We start from the raw sequence: 14,369 nt of genomic DNA, 5'->3' as shown, positions 1-14,369 counted from the left end.
CCACCTGCCTCACGTCACCCCAGCCTGCCCCACCAACCAACCCAACACCCACCATCACACCAACCCATCCCTCACCACGCCATCCCATCCCTCTCCATGCTGACTCACCCCACATCCCACCGACACTGAATCCCCCGCGTGCCAACACCCACCACAGCCATGCCCCCGGCACCTCCCTCCATCCCACCCCACCCCGGCCGGAGCAGCACCATCCCCACGTACCGCGCGGCTCCGGTTGTGCCAGCGCCGTCCCCGCGCCCCGCCGGTGCCCCCCGTGCCCTGCAGCGCCTGCCCGGCGTAGGTGGCTGTGCTGGAGACGCTCATCCCCATGGCAGTGCCCATCCCTGCGCCACGGGAACACCGGTCCTGCCACCCCTCACACGCCCGTGCCCCGCGTGCCGCGGCACTGGAAGGGCCTGTTCCCGCCGCGCCGGGAGGCTCTGGAAAGGCTGAGTGTGCCGTGCGGTGCTGGGAAGCCTGTTCTCTGCTCCTCCTCCGCTCCAGCCCTCCTGTCCTGCAGCTCCCACGCCACGGAGAACACCCCTGGAAGCCCACCGAGCCATGGTGCACCTGCAGCGCTCCGGGGCTTGTCATGCCCCTTCTGCAGGGACTCGTGTGCTAACAGCATTGCCTTTGGCATTTGGGGCTTGGATATTCGACAGTGAACGCTCTGAAAACAGGGAGAGTTGTGGAAACTGGAGGGGGAAGTCAAGATCTCTGGAGCTCACTGGCCATCCTTGCAGGATCCTCTTCCGTCCTCCCTCCTTCCCTTGCAGCGGCTCTGCCTTTCTCCAGAGTGTTTCCTGGGAGTCGAACCAGGGCTGCTGAGCTCTTCCCCTGGGTGATTCCCTGTTTTCCCACAAAGTGACACATCTGTGTGGGCCTCTTTCACCAAATGGTTTGATTCTACGTGGAGGCACCCAATGAATTCCACACCTCAGGCTTAAGCTTTTGGAACCGCGAGCCTGGAGTTGTGTGTGAGTTCTGGATATTGGTGTCTCTGGTGGGGAAAACTGATTAAAAAGAGTGACTAATTTTTTTAAGATCTTCTGGGAGCCCAGTGCATCTCCATTTTTAACTTCTGATGAAAAAAACCACCCTACTATTTCAGTATTTTCAATAGCAAAGTGTGCTGTTTTCAAGTATCCAGATTCCTGAGCCGTGTTGTTGGGATCAGGAGGTTCAAACATAGTAATTTTGGACCTGTTGTATCAGTTTGATTCACCTCCTGGTTTCTGGTTCATTACAGGACATGTGCTCCTTCCTTTTGAACTGTCCATCTTCACCTTAGAGGATTGAAACTTGTTTTTAAGATGAAATCTGGGAGGTTTCTTTGCCCAAGGTGTGAAAAATGCATTCAGATTGATGAAATGATCATCAAGAAGTTTTGGGAATGCTTTCTGACTTTGAACCTCCTGAGCTATGCTTCCTCCACTGAGGAGAACTGGTTCTAGCTCAGAACTAGACAGAAAATCAGAGAAGATCACAGCTGTAAGAACAGTTTTCCCGGAGATAAATCACTACAAACAATTTATGGAAACAGCATGAAGATGCCACTGCTTGTTTGCCCAAAACACACAAAAGAAAAATAGAAACCCATCCTTTCTTTTTTTAAAAAATAAATCCACTCTTGGATGAAATGTGACGTTTCTGTGACTGACTTTCCTCCACTCTTCATCTTCCCCTTCTATAAGAAGTGTGTTATCAACATTATTCTCCTCCTGAATCCAAAACACAGCCCCATACCAGCTACTAGGAAGAAAATTAGCTGTATTTCAGACCAAATCAGGTCACTAACTCACACAGTGACTTTAAAGTCCGTAGGACAGTATCATAGTGGGGGTTTCCTATTTTTATTCATTTCCACAGGAGCAGATGATTATCTCAAAACTCTTCTAAAATTGTCACATTTAGAAAAGTCAAATAAGGTACTTAACACACAGCTCACCTGCCCTGTATATGGAGATTGCATTTCCTTTGCTGCTCTTGACTGAGAGCTCTAACCCATAATTCAGGGACTAAGCAGCAGAATTCCCCCCAGAGGAAAATTCAAATATGATTTTGTAGCAGTGTGGCTCATACAGCTCCAAAGAAGTCCCTACAGATTTCCAGCTAAAGCTTTGGCCTCCTTCTAAATTTCAGAGTTATCTCTAGGTTCTGCTATCTTAGCATGATAAGGAACCATTTCCAAGGGTGTTATAAAACGAGGAGGTTTTGGGGGTGAGGTTTCAGATTTACAACCGATTTTCATGAGTCTGAAGAGGTTTAGTCCCTGCCTTGTAGAGTTCACCAGTCAACACAATGAGAGCCATTAAAAACCCCAGATCTTGCCTGAATTGTAACAAAATAACACCATCTTTTGGGGCTAAAAATAATTAATTAATAAGGGCCGTTGGGTTATTTTAAGCAGAGTATTTGCAAGCTGCAGCTGGGGAGTGGCTTCTTTCATCCCTGATTCCTGAGCAGTCACCGGAGGCAGCGATGCTGGAGCAGAACTGCCCAACTCACCGTGTTCCTGGCCTTAGTAGGACCCTGTGGAATTTACTGATGCCCCGAGGAAACTCCCATTTTAATTTCTGAAGCGCATCCGAAGGCCGGCATTTATCTGTCTGGAGATCAGAGCGTGACCTTCATCTTGTGCCTGTGGGTGTTTCCCGAGGTGTGTTACCGTAAAAGATGGAATTCCCACGGCTGCAGCAAGTGCAGGGACGCACAGAGTGCTGCCACATCCATGACCTCCCAGTCTGTCCAAGCTAATGGTCTAGAGGGGAGGGATGTGGCATCCAGAGGCACCTGGACAGGCTGGGGAGCTGGGATCGTGTGAACCTTGAGAAGACCAGCCAGGCCAAGTAGAAAGTCCTGGTCCTGGGCAATCCCAAACACAGACTGGGCAGAGAGTGGGCTGGGAGCAGCCCTGGGGAGAAGGACTGGGAGTGCTGGTGGATGGAAAGCTCATCATGACCTGACAGAGCACAGACAGCCCACAAACACCCCCCCCCCCCCCCCCCCGGCCCCTGGGCTGATCCCACAGGGACCGTGGGCAGCAGGGCAGGGGGGATTCTGCCCCTCTGCCCCCTCAGGTGCTGCAGAGCTGCCTCCAGCCCTGGGCAACAACAGCACAAGGACCTGGAGCTGGAGAGAGTCCAGAGGAGGCCCCGGAGCTGCCCCTCTGCTCCTGATTCTGCCTTCCTTGTGGAACCTGGAAAATCCCACCGTGACTCTTCTCTTTCACCACACTCGAAGCTCAGGCCGTTTTCAAACCGAGGAGCTTTTGTGAGGTTCTTTGAACATTTATAGAACTTGTTAAAACTTTTTCCTGGTGAAAGCTTTTCTTTATGGCCACAGTGATGAGGTAATAACATCCTCCTGAAGGTGGTTTTTACAGCCCCCTGCCCCTTGCCCCCCCTCCTGCTCTTTTGGACAATAAGCTTTTGTTTGGATGTTTAACAAGCCAATTCAAACAACTTCTAAACCAATCGGCAACACCCACCCCCACCCCCAGGAATAAACATGCTGGAATATCTTTTCCCAAGAAAAAAAAAAATACAGGTTCACCCACTCACACTGTAACTGGTGGGTGAGACTCCTGTAGCAAAACTGAGTGCAATATCCCTAAAATTTGCCAGTATCTTAAATCCATGCATCCATCATTCCCTGAAAATAGGGCAAATAACAATGGGTTTTAAAGGCAGTAGGGGAAAAAAACCAAAATCATTTGCTCTTGAAGAAAAGCTTTCTAGGTGTGCTGGTTTGTGCTGGGGTTGAGGAGTCATAGAATCCCAGAACAAGGATGGATCGGATCTGGGAGGAACCAGTAAATGATCGGACCATGGACAGAGTTCAAATTCCCACCAGGCTCCTCTTATAGCCTGTTGAAGTATCTTCAACCCCAAGTGCCCCCAGCCCAGAGAAGAAAATAACCCCACAAAGCAGAGCAAAGAAATCCCTGCATTAGCGCTTTCCCCTTGCCTTTTCGGCTGCATAAGGTTGAATCCCTGGCAGGAACAGGCAGGAAAAGGCCCTTTTTTGTGACAGTATGGATTTTTCTTTAAAGGGAAACCTCGGGCAGTTATCCTGCAGTTCCCGAGGGGAGCCGCACGAGGACAGCACTTGCTCGGGATCTTTTCCCATCCCGGTCCCAGAATGGAGCTCACTCCAGGTACCACCCCCCTCTGCCGCTGGGCTCGGGGAGAAAACCCGGCAATTGGGAACACCGCTTGGGAAAAAAGCTCTACAAGAACCGGCCTCTTCCAGCCCCTGCTCAGAGTGGTTCCCAGCGACTCACAAACAGTTCAAAGTGGTCTGGGCAGAGCATCCACGGCATGGTTACCAGGCAAGGCACTGGAAACCCGACCTTAATGTCTGCTGGGAGAAAACAGATACTAATCAATCCTATGAGGGGTGAGAAAAAGGGGAAGCAGCAACACACCGGGTTTATCTCCCTGAGCAGGACGCTTCCAAACTCCCCTGGCCAAGCCTGAAAAGGGCAGGGAATAAGATTGGCTTTCACCTTGAAGAACAGCAGTGTCAGCCAGCACTGATGGATCCCTTCCAGGGCTCACGGGCCAGAGACAACAGGTTAAACCCTCCCTCGGTGCTAAAAAAGCCCACGTGAACTTTTCAGCACTGGGTGCTATTTCTGGAGCACTCTGCATCTCCAGTACTAGGAGGCTCAGGGCTCTGACAAGAATAATCCCAGCACAGTTTGAATTGGAAGTGACCTTAAAGGTCCTCTCTTTTCAACCCCCTTCCACTAGCCCAGGTTGCTCCAAGCCCTGTCCAACCCAGCCTTGGACACTTCCAGGGATCCAGGGGCAGCCACAGCTTCTCTGGGCAACCCATGCCAAGGCCTCTCCACCCTCACAGGGGAAAATTTCTTCCCAGCATCTCATCCAAATCTCTACCCTATTTAGTTTAAAACCATTACCCCTTGTCCTATCATTACCCATCCATGTAAAAAGTCAGATTTTAAAGAGCCCTCTCCAAGTACTGAAAGGGGCTGGAAGGATTTCCTGAGCTGAGGACCAGGGATGCAATCCAGGCAGCAACAAAACCCAAAGGAGCAAAAGGACATAAGCTCTCTGGACCTGCTCAGTAAAGGAGGTGCAGAGATGGGGCTGCCTTAGGTCCTTGTACACTCACGGGCAAAACCCCACTCTGAAACCACAAAGATTTGCTTTAAGTATCCTGGTGTCCCATGAAGGGACAGTGCAGATGGTAGAACAAAAACATAAAATCATTAAGGCTGGAAAAGACCTCCAAGACCAAGTCCAACCATTAACCTCACTCTGCCAGGTCCACCACTGAACCACAGTCCCCAAGCACCAGATCTATTCATTTTCTGAACACTTCCAGGTCTGCTTTTGGTCAGCCCAAGCCTTCCTCTCCCCCTCAAAGCCAAAGCCCAGCTGCAGTCACCCAAAGCAGTGCTGGGACACAGACCCAGCCACGCAGCACTGCGACACCCAAGGCACCAAGGCAGCCCACTAGTTTTGCCCAAGTTTATTTCTAGAAATTTGTACAAAAAAATTGATACTCTGTAATACAATAATCTATCAAATATGACAGATGAACATTCGTCTTTAGAGGCAAGATTCCAGGAATGTGAAGTACCATCCTCTTGCATGGAAGAAAGGCACATTTTGGAGCTCAAGATACACTCCACTGGACGGCTGAAAAGGCAGGTCAGACATGCAAGTAGTGCAATGTTTCAGGTTTAGACATAAACACGTTGTACTCTGAAGAAATCTCACTACAAGCAGTGTTAACATCCACGTAAACAGTTTATATAAACACTTTTAAAAGTAGCTCGCTTTAGATTCTATGTGTGAAAAAGCTACTCCTTTACATTCACTGGACGGAACAGTTAAAAGCCATCTTAGGGCAGAAGTTACTCCTGGGCTTCCCCAAACACTTTTGGGATCCTGCACTAACAGCCCCACTGCATTTAACCCCTACAGGGCCTGCAACACCAGGGCCACATGATTGCACCACCCCACTGCTCCTAGAGCTTATCCTTGGCTAAGAAGGGATCCCAGATCTCCAGCTACCTGCCTCTGTGAAAGCAGAGCCTGCCACAGACCTGCTTCTGAACTGGCATCCCAAACACAGTGCTGGGGTCACAGCCACCAAAGCACCCCCCACACTGTGGACTGAGGCCCAGACTCTGCCCTTCTTGGTTCCCTGCTCCACGTGTCAGAGGTGCCACACCAGGGAGGCTGACAGCCTCCCACTGTGCTCCCAAAGAGGGCTTTTCCAAAGCAGATACCCCCTGTGCCACATAAGCACATCCCAACATAACCCTTGTGCAACACTCCTGTGACACTGCTCTGCTGGTCAAACCAACCTGCTGCTTTTTAGCTGGAAAACCAGATGGATCCTACTCCCCCCAGAATAGCTTGTGCCAGTGGGTACAGCAGCTGTAGGAATGTTTCTGATCCATTGTTGGTGATCCAACAGCATTACAGAGCAGATTCCAAAGGCAACCATTTCCCCCATCCAAATCCTCACAGCCAAAGGGAGTTATGCTTTGGGGTTTTTTTTGTTTGGTTTTTTTTTAGATAAAAAGATGTTTGTAATGGGATTTATCTAAAGTAAAGCCTTTCTTTATTATTTTTAAAAGCGGTCTAGCAATACTTTAAACACTTTCTTTGGAGGACACATACACCCACACATGCTTTCAAGTACACCATATGACAGCTTGGACTCCTGGAGAAGATGTGTTGGTTCTTAGAGGAGGAGGTGCTGCTGAGCCACTGCCTTCAGTTGACTTCCAAGACCTCAGTCTCTGGCAGGCCAAATTTGCTCTTGTATTTGTCAAAGAGTTTGATCAGGGAGTCCACATATATGCTGTGGTAGAAGTCCACTTCCTTCTGGGATGGATTATCGATTTTGGGGATGGTGATGGGCTCTCCAACTGAGAAAAAGAGGGAAAATCCACACACTAGGTTAAATGCCCCTGTACAGCCTGGAGGTTTGTCATCTGTGGTCACAGCTGTGGTAGTTCAGCACATCCACCTGTGCCAGCATAGCAGAGGTTTGCCCAGTTCTCCCAGTTTTACCAGTCTCTGAAGCACAACTGTCCCACCCCCGGGGCCCTCATCACATCTGCAGCAATACCAGACCCACTTGAGCTACACAAACTCCACAGAGCAGAGCCCCCACTGTACAGGGAGGATGGAAAGTCCCACTTATGTTTACAGCAGAGTGAAAAATCCCTCCTCAGTTCAAAGGAACCAACAGTCAGTTCTCGTGTATTCCCCTACACACCCCGCAAAAGCAAAGCTGACCTTTCTACCCCCCTCCCTCAAAGCCCTAATGCCTTGGGTTGGAAGACTCAAATGCAAGTTTTGGGCTTGTCTGTAAGATTCAGTCATCAGACAGCTCCCCACTGCCAGTCCCAGGGGTGTGGGGACCAGGCTGCTCCTGACTTTGCCCATCCAAGGGCAGAGAAGGGAGCAGCTACAGCACATTTTTTCCCCCCCCAAAAGGGCTCACTTGCAAAACTGTCTGGAAGCAAAACATGCCAGAAGGCTTGTAACCCCTGGAAACTCCTCCACCTCATTGTCAGCTGTGCTGGGAGGTTTATACAGAAGGGAAAGCAATTTTATACTCAAGGCTCCACGACCACACTACAGCAGGGGTATGGCACAGACTGAAGTGGCACACAGCTTCTACCAAAACCTTACCCACAGTGGTGATGGGCTTGGAGTAAGGTAACAACCCCCAGCTGTTGGAGGAGAAGAGGCCACGGCCATGGAAGATGCAGGGAGCAAAGCCAATGTGCTTCTGGAACTTCTTCTGGACCCATCTGCCCCAGGAGCCCTCCTCGAAGATGACCTGCTGGTACACCTCGTTCTCCCCGAAGGAGTACACGGGGACCAGGTCCGCCCTGGAAGGACAGACAGATGTCAGGACCCCACCCCACACCCACCCTGGGGGCTCTGCCAGGCTGCACAGTTGCTGAGATCATTGTCCAGAGCTTTTCCTGCAGCACAAGGCAGTGACACATAAGTCAGCCAGGCTGGACATGGTGGAGTAGATCCACTTTTAAGGCTTGCAAGAGAATTGTCCTGGCCCTGGGCCCCTGAACACTGTGCAGTCAGGCAGTGGACATGCTTCCATACATCCCCAACTCCCATTTTTGATGGGCAGCTCATTTCAGACCCATGGGGTCACAGGGTGATGCCCTGTGCAGGTTCCTGACCCCTCCTGCTGTCCCAGAAGCCAGAGGACACTCCTGGGCAAACACCCAGAGAACACAGTGAGACTGGAGAGAACAGGAGCCCTCCAAGGTATCAGCTGCTTCAGGGGACACAATAGAATGGTTTGGGTTGGGGGGACCTTTAAAGGTTGCCTAGTGCAACCCCCTGCACCCAGCAGGGCCATCTCCACCCAGGCCAGGCTGCTCAGACAAAAGCCCCTCCCAAGGGCAGCAGCACTGCCCCAGCCCCACGGCTGCCCCTTGCCCTTACCCATGCCTCAGTGCCAGCCTCACAAAGCCCTTCCTGTGCCTGAGGGTCACCGAGTTCTTGCCCGGGGTGCAGTTGAGGGACTCGGCCGCCCCCCCCACCACGATGATGATGGCGTTGCCGCTGCCGTTCTTGGACAGGATGTAGTCGATGCTGTCCCGGTTCACAGGGCAGATACCTGGGGCAGGGGACAGACAAGGGGCAGGCTGTGAGACTCAGGTGACCCCGAAGCCACCAGCCACACTTGCAGTTTGTGCCTTGATTCCAGGTTTTGCCCTGCGGCCACAGAGGGTGGTGTGTGCTATCAGGCACCCGTTCCCCAGCTAAAGAAGCAGTTCATAGACCTGGCAGCACTAGACTTGGTCATAAACTCCACCAACATCAGCTCTCAAAAGCTTTCCTTTACCAAAAGACTTCAGCAAGGATTTTCTTCTGCACTCAGTGATGCCAAAGGTGTTTGTGTCAGGCATCCCTCCCTGTACACTTTACAGCAGGATCTCGTTTACCTTCAGGGTGGAGGAAACCAGCCGTGTTATTTTGATGGATTAAGAGCCTGAACATGAGCAATTCCTCAGCACAGCTTTGTGGCATGAGTTGTCCTTTGGGACAATGCTCTAGTGATACAAAGAGAATGACATGGATAAGCCTTTGAGACAGATCTATGAATTCATTTAGAAAATATTTTCCTGAAACATCATGAAGTTCTTGCTTGGCAAGAACGCAACCCTTTGCTGCCTTGGGAAGGAAAGGATGTGTGGGACTGGGTGCTTAAATAAGTCCACACTCAGAAGTGTCTGGGAAGGTCTTTCCCTCTACCCTGCACTGGAAGGGACAGGACTCCCCTTCAGCCTTACAAAGCAATTCCTGCCCAAAACACTATTACCCACTCCAGGGAAATAACAACCCAGTGAAAGAAGGTACCTTTAATCTATAAGACTGGTATGCAATTTGATTCTCTGCTCTTTAAATTCACTTCTATGCTACAGTTGTTGCCAGAGCTTGCTCCTGCCTCACATTTTGAGCCTGGATAAGCCAAGGAGAAGTGAGATGCCATCATTTACATTCCCCTCACACAACACATCTGACCCAAGAGCTTCAGGTCACTGCCCAGGGAAGGACAGCATGACACTAATTTTAGAAGCTGATTTTGCACATCTCATGGTATTTATTACTTGAACCAAGAACTAGATGATGAACAGGCCTGGGGGAATTAGACAGGGCAAGTCTGCAAGCCTTCATGTCTGTCCGGGCATGGAGGTCATCACCTGTCCCAGCTCCAGACAAGAGAGGGGCAGACACAGTTCAGACAGATCAGCTGGATTTGAAGATGAAAAGCTCAGTTTTTTCAGCGCTCTGAACACTTTTCCTCTGAAAGGCTCAGGTTGTGCTCACTGCTCCACCCTTCCTCCTGCTGCCATCCTCCATACTGAACACACAGCCCTGGCTAAGGGGGGCAGCACAGGTTTGTGTCCAGCCCTCTCCCACTCATAGCAGGAGGAGATTCCTGCTGCTCCCAGCACCAAATCCTGCCTCCAGAAAATGCGGTGAGACACAGGGACAAGGGCAGTCGCTGAGTTCTGCCCTTTAGCACATTCACACAGTATAGAGGATTTTCTGGCCATCTCCTCATGCCTTACAGGATCCCTGCTGCACCCCGACCTCCAGGAGGCTGTAGGATATTGTAATCATTGCTAGTAGTTGTAAACCAACTAACTGTGTACTGGGTTCCTTAGAATTTCACCTGAAATGGCTCATCCACAAAACAAAGGGCTGAGGGAATTACCAGTGCTTTCCAAGGGATGTTAAAGCCTTTGTTGCCTCACTCAAGTCCAGGGATAGGAAAGTGGAGACAGTGATGGCTTTCAGAAAGGTCACTTTGTCACACCTATAGCCTTGCTTAAATCCCAAGTTCATGGGAGGTGGAATTTCCCGCTGGTTTGACCACAGTGCCCAGGGACAGCCAAGCCTGCAGTGACACAGGTCATGCCTACTCCCACCTTCCTTCCAAAAACAGGCAAGCAGCTCTGGTTGGCCACAGGATTCATCTGCCAGTCACACTGAGAAGGCTGAACGTGGTTTTTTAAAATATAGGAAAGCTGATGCTGCATGGAAACTTTAGCAACACATCACACAGTCTACAGGCACGACGGGCTGGAAAGCAGATCCCAACTCCTCCTGCACTGCTGTCCCGTGGAATTCCCAAATTGTGGACTTCACACAGCGACTTACAGGAAGATAAAAACCAGCTGGGGATACTGCCCTTTCTAGGCAAGGACAAACACCTTTTGTGCATCAGATCCAGGCAGTTTTTCCTCTCCCTCACCAACAGAAGGCAGTAATCTTGGAAGCAGTCAATCCTGACAAGTCAGAGCCAGGCACAGTTCCTCCTATCCTCTCCCCAGCCTTGCTACTTTATTAAGAGATCTGTTGTAAAGGCATTTATTGGTGAATCAGTTCCAGGAACAGAAAACAGGGTACTGGACTGCTCAGTTCACGGTCTTTAAGTGTCACTCCCACACCTCTACCTAACCTATGGGCATCCAAAATGGAGCTCAGGCCATACAAGAACACTATTTTTTAAGGTTTTAAAAGCTGGTCATAACCTACAAGCCCTCCAGCATTAAAATCCTGGAATCCATTAGAACAGACCCATTAATGTCATCCAGTAAAGCTGTATCACTGCCCAAGCCCTGTGATCCTTCTTTAGGAATATATTCAGTGAAGGGGTTCTCCTGAACAGCTGGAACCATGGAATGCCCAGCCTCTTCACTCCTGGCAGGCACTCACATTTATTCCCAGCTTCCTCCTGACAGCTCTGTGGAAGCAACACTTGGGGTGGTGCTCCCAGGGGGAAGTGGTCACTTGGAAGAGGGGAATGCAGCCCAAGGCACGAGCAGAGGGAGCACAGTGTGCTTGCACTTACCCCCAGACATGAGGTAGTCCCTCAAAATGGGCATCCTGAAGTTCCCAGCCAGGGTGGCGAGGTAGGGCCGGATCCCAGGGAATTTCTGGCTCACACCTGTGGCCTCTGTGCTGAAGTTGCAGAAGGCCCCCAAGCCCATGATGCCGTGTGGGTGGTACCCAAAAATGTAATTCCTGGTGGTCAGCAGGTTGTGGGTTTTAACCAGCTAGGAGAGAAAAGAGAGGTCATGTGAAGGCAGATGTTTTCAGGTAATAAATAAAAATGGGAGAAGAAAAACATCTTATCCCCCAGGTTTTGTCTCTGTTCCCACCAGGGCAGCAGTCCAAGAGCTGGGGTATGGGCTATCCCGGATTTCAGAGGCCACTTAGACTTCAGGTTCCCAAGCAGAGGGAGCAGGATAATCAGGCTGGTCTTGGACATGAGCAGGAATTGGGCTTGGGTTGCTGTAGCCTGTGCCCTTTGCTCCTCCCTGAGGAATCCTTGCACACCTCTTCCCCAAACCAACCAAGTTCTCCGGTCCTGTGGCCACAGCTACGCCTCCTTCCCTCTCCCAGCACATTAGTGGCTCACATCCCAGTGTGAGGGGGAAGGAACACAAAAATCACTGTCCCAGAACAGAAGCAAGTTTGCTTAATGCCTGAAAAATAGACCCAACCACTTAATGTGCCTGTTGGCCACTTTCCAAGTGGAAAAGCGTGCAGAAGGGTGGTTTACCACTGGAAACTATCCCTACTTTCAAGAGGTTTAGCCCCGGCCTAGATGCCAAAGGACCTCAAGCCATGCACAGCCACGCTGTGGTTCCTGCAGGACGTGCTCCAGGAGCTGGGATCACACTGCTCTGGGGTTGTGCAATATTCCTATAACCGTGTGCTGCTCTGTTTGCACAGCATGGACACTCCAAAGCTGTCATGGGCAGCACAGCACAACCCAGGCCCTGGCACTACTACTGCCAGAGGGGTTTTTTGATGCTGTGGGGATCAGCAGCATCCCACGTGCCAGAGCAGCTTCCCCTGCTGGTACCCAGGGGGTCTGAGGAGGCACAGCAGGGTTCTGGCGTTGTCCTGCAAAACCAGGGACCAAATTTTATTTTTTCCCATATGTTAGAATAGTTTGGGTTTAGAAGGGACCTTAAAACCCAGCCAGTCCCACACCCTGCCATGGGCAGGGACACCTTCCACTAGCCCAGGTTGCTCCAACCTGGCCTTGGACACTTCCAGGGATGGAGCAGCCAGTTTCTCTGGGCACCCTGTGCCAGGGCCTCCCCACCCTCACAGTCAACGGTGTCTTTCCAATATCCAGTTTAAATCTAAACCTCAACAGCACCAGTTTTTGCCAACTGCAGCACCCAGGGGCAGGACCTGCAAGTGGCACCTTCAGCGTGAGGTGACAACAACTGCCCCCCATCCCTCAAACTGCCCATGCAAAGGCCACTCTGCTGCAAAGGCCACTCTGCATCAGCTCCCATCGGAAAAAACGCGGCTTTCCAAGACGTCAGAGCAGCATTTCCCACCCCACTGCCCTGGCCAGGAGGAGTTCTGGCACTGAGTGAGTCCCTCCTGTTGAATCCCACTGCAGGGAGCTGAAGTGCCATTGCAACACACTGAACCAGTGTGCCCAGAAACCTGATCCCCTCCTCCCCCTGTCCCCAGAGCTGTCCCTACACGAGGCCACAGCCCCTGTGCTATTCAGGACGGCTGCTGGGACACAGGCATGACACAGCAGCAGGGTCAGCAAGGTGACTGCCCCTCTCCACACCTTCCTCTGGATTTGAGGTCACACAGAACTCCAGGAGGAGGGCACAGAGGCTCTGCAGAGCCCCACTGCCTATCCCACACCAAGTCATCCTTTCACCCCCTTTCCCTCCCTTCCCAATTAGCAGGTGACTGTGCTATCACTCCCCAGGGTGGGAGGGTTGTCCCTTGATCCATTAGAACAGACAGGGATCACAGGCTGCAGACTGAAAAAAAACACACCAGGAAAAAGAGTGGAGGAAAAAAGCAGCTCTTGCTGCTTCCATCTGCCAGCTTTTGCTCAGTCCTAGGAGACATTTCTCCAACAGGCTGCCCAGGAAGAGGGGGAGTCCCCAACCCTGGAGGGGTTTAAAAGCAGTGGGGATGTGGCACTTGGGGACATGGGTCAGTGTTGGGCTTGTCAGTGCTGGGGAATGGTTGGACTGGTGATCCAAGAGGGCTTTTCCAACCCAGACAGTTCTCTGGGTCTATGGCTGCAAACACACGTGGCTTGGCTGGGCCAGGGTCACACACTCCTCCCTCCCCAGAGCTCCTGTCAGAGCAGGGTGGTGCTTCCCAGGCCTCACCTTTCTCCTGCCCCAAGCACAGCTCCTTTAAAAGGAAGGCAGCTGGAACAGGGGGGTTTTGTCCTTGTCACTGGAGCACGAGGCCTCTGCGTGCCGGGCTTGGCAGGGCCACACAGCTCACCCAGAACACACGCTGTCCTCCTGCTCCAGCCCTTCCACCACGTGCAAGGACATCCAGATCCCAGTGGAGCCACTGCTTGGATGCCTCGTGTGAGCCCCTGCCAAGCTGCTGCCTCATCAGCGGGTTTGCTTTCCAGGAGCTCCTGGTACGGAGCTGTGGGGTTGGCAGCACCCACCACAGTCACCCACAGCACCTTTATTACCTTGCTGTGGGTGAGCTTCCCTTCCAAGGGATGTGCAGGGATCCAGCTCACCCACAGCAAGGCACGAGGGGAATATCTGGGCAGCACTGGACACTCAGGGGGAATCAGACTCTCCTAACAGGGATTTACAGGGCTGAGAGTCAGCCTGGCCACCACCAGACATCAGACAGAGGTCTGTGCCCTTCCACAGGGCTTGGATCTGCTGATGCACAAACTCAGCCCAGGGAGGGTCTGACCTGCCAGCAGCAAAGGCAGAGCCTTCATCTCTCCCTAAATTTCATCTAGAAGCAGGAATTTTTCAAATGCTGTAACCCTTCATCTCTCCCTAAATTTCA

General features: G+C 51.5%; 1 protein-coding gene across 1 annotated transcript in view; it reads right to left on the bottom strand.

Annotated features, from left to right (window-relative positions):
• Positions 1-5,487: 5,487 nt before the first annotated feature.
• The window catches only part of DGAT2 (diacylglycerol O-acyltransferase 2), a 20,686-nt gene continuing 11,804 nt past the window's right edge, over positions 5,488-14,369 (bottom strand). Inside the window, exons 5-8 of the mRNA XM_027663552.1 lie at positions 11,395-11,599; positions 8,475-8,649; positions 7,689-7,891; positions 5,488-6,916 (exon numbers count right to left, since the gene is read on the bottom strand). Coding sequence (XP_027519353.1) covers positions 6,762-6,916; positions 7,689-7,891; positions 8,475-8,649; positions 11,395-11,599 — 738 coding nt within the window. The 3' untranslated portion in view covers positions 5,488-6,761. The remainder of the gene's footprint in view (positions 6,917-7,688; positions 7,892-8,474; positions 8,650-11,394; positions 11,600-14,369) is intronic.

Source organism: Corapipo altera, unplaced genomic scaffold (genome assembly GCF_003945725.1).
Source record: "Corapipo altera isolate COAL_440 unplaced genomic scaffold, ASM394572v1 165, whole genome shotgun sequence".
Taxonomy (NCBI): Eukaryota; Metazoa; Chordata; class Aves; order Passeriformes; family Pipridae; genus Corapipo; species Corapipo altera.
Note: the sequence above shows the minus strand (reverse complement) of the source record. Positions and strands in the feature narration are given on the sequence as shown.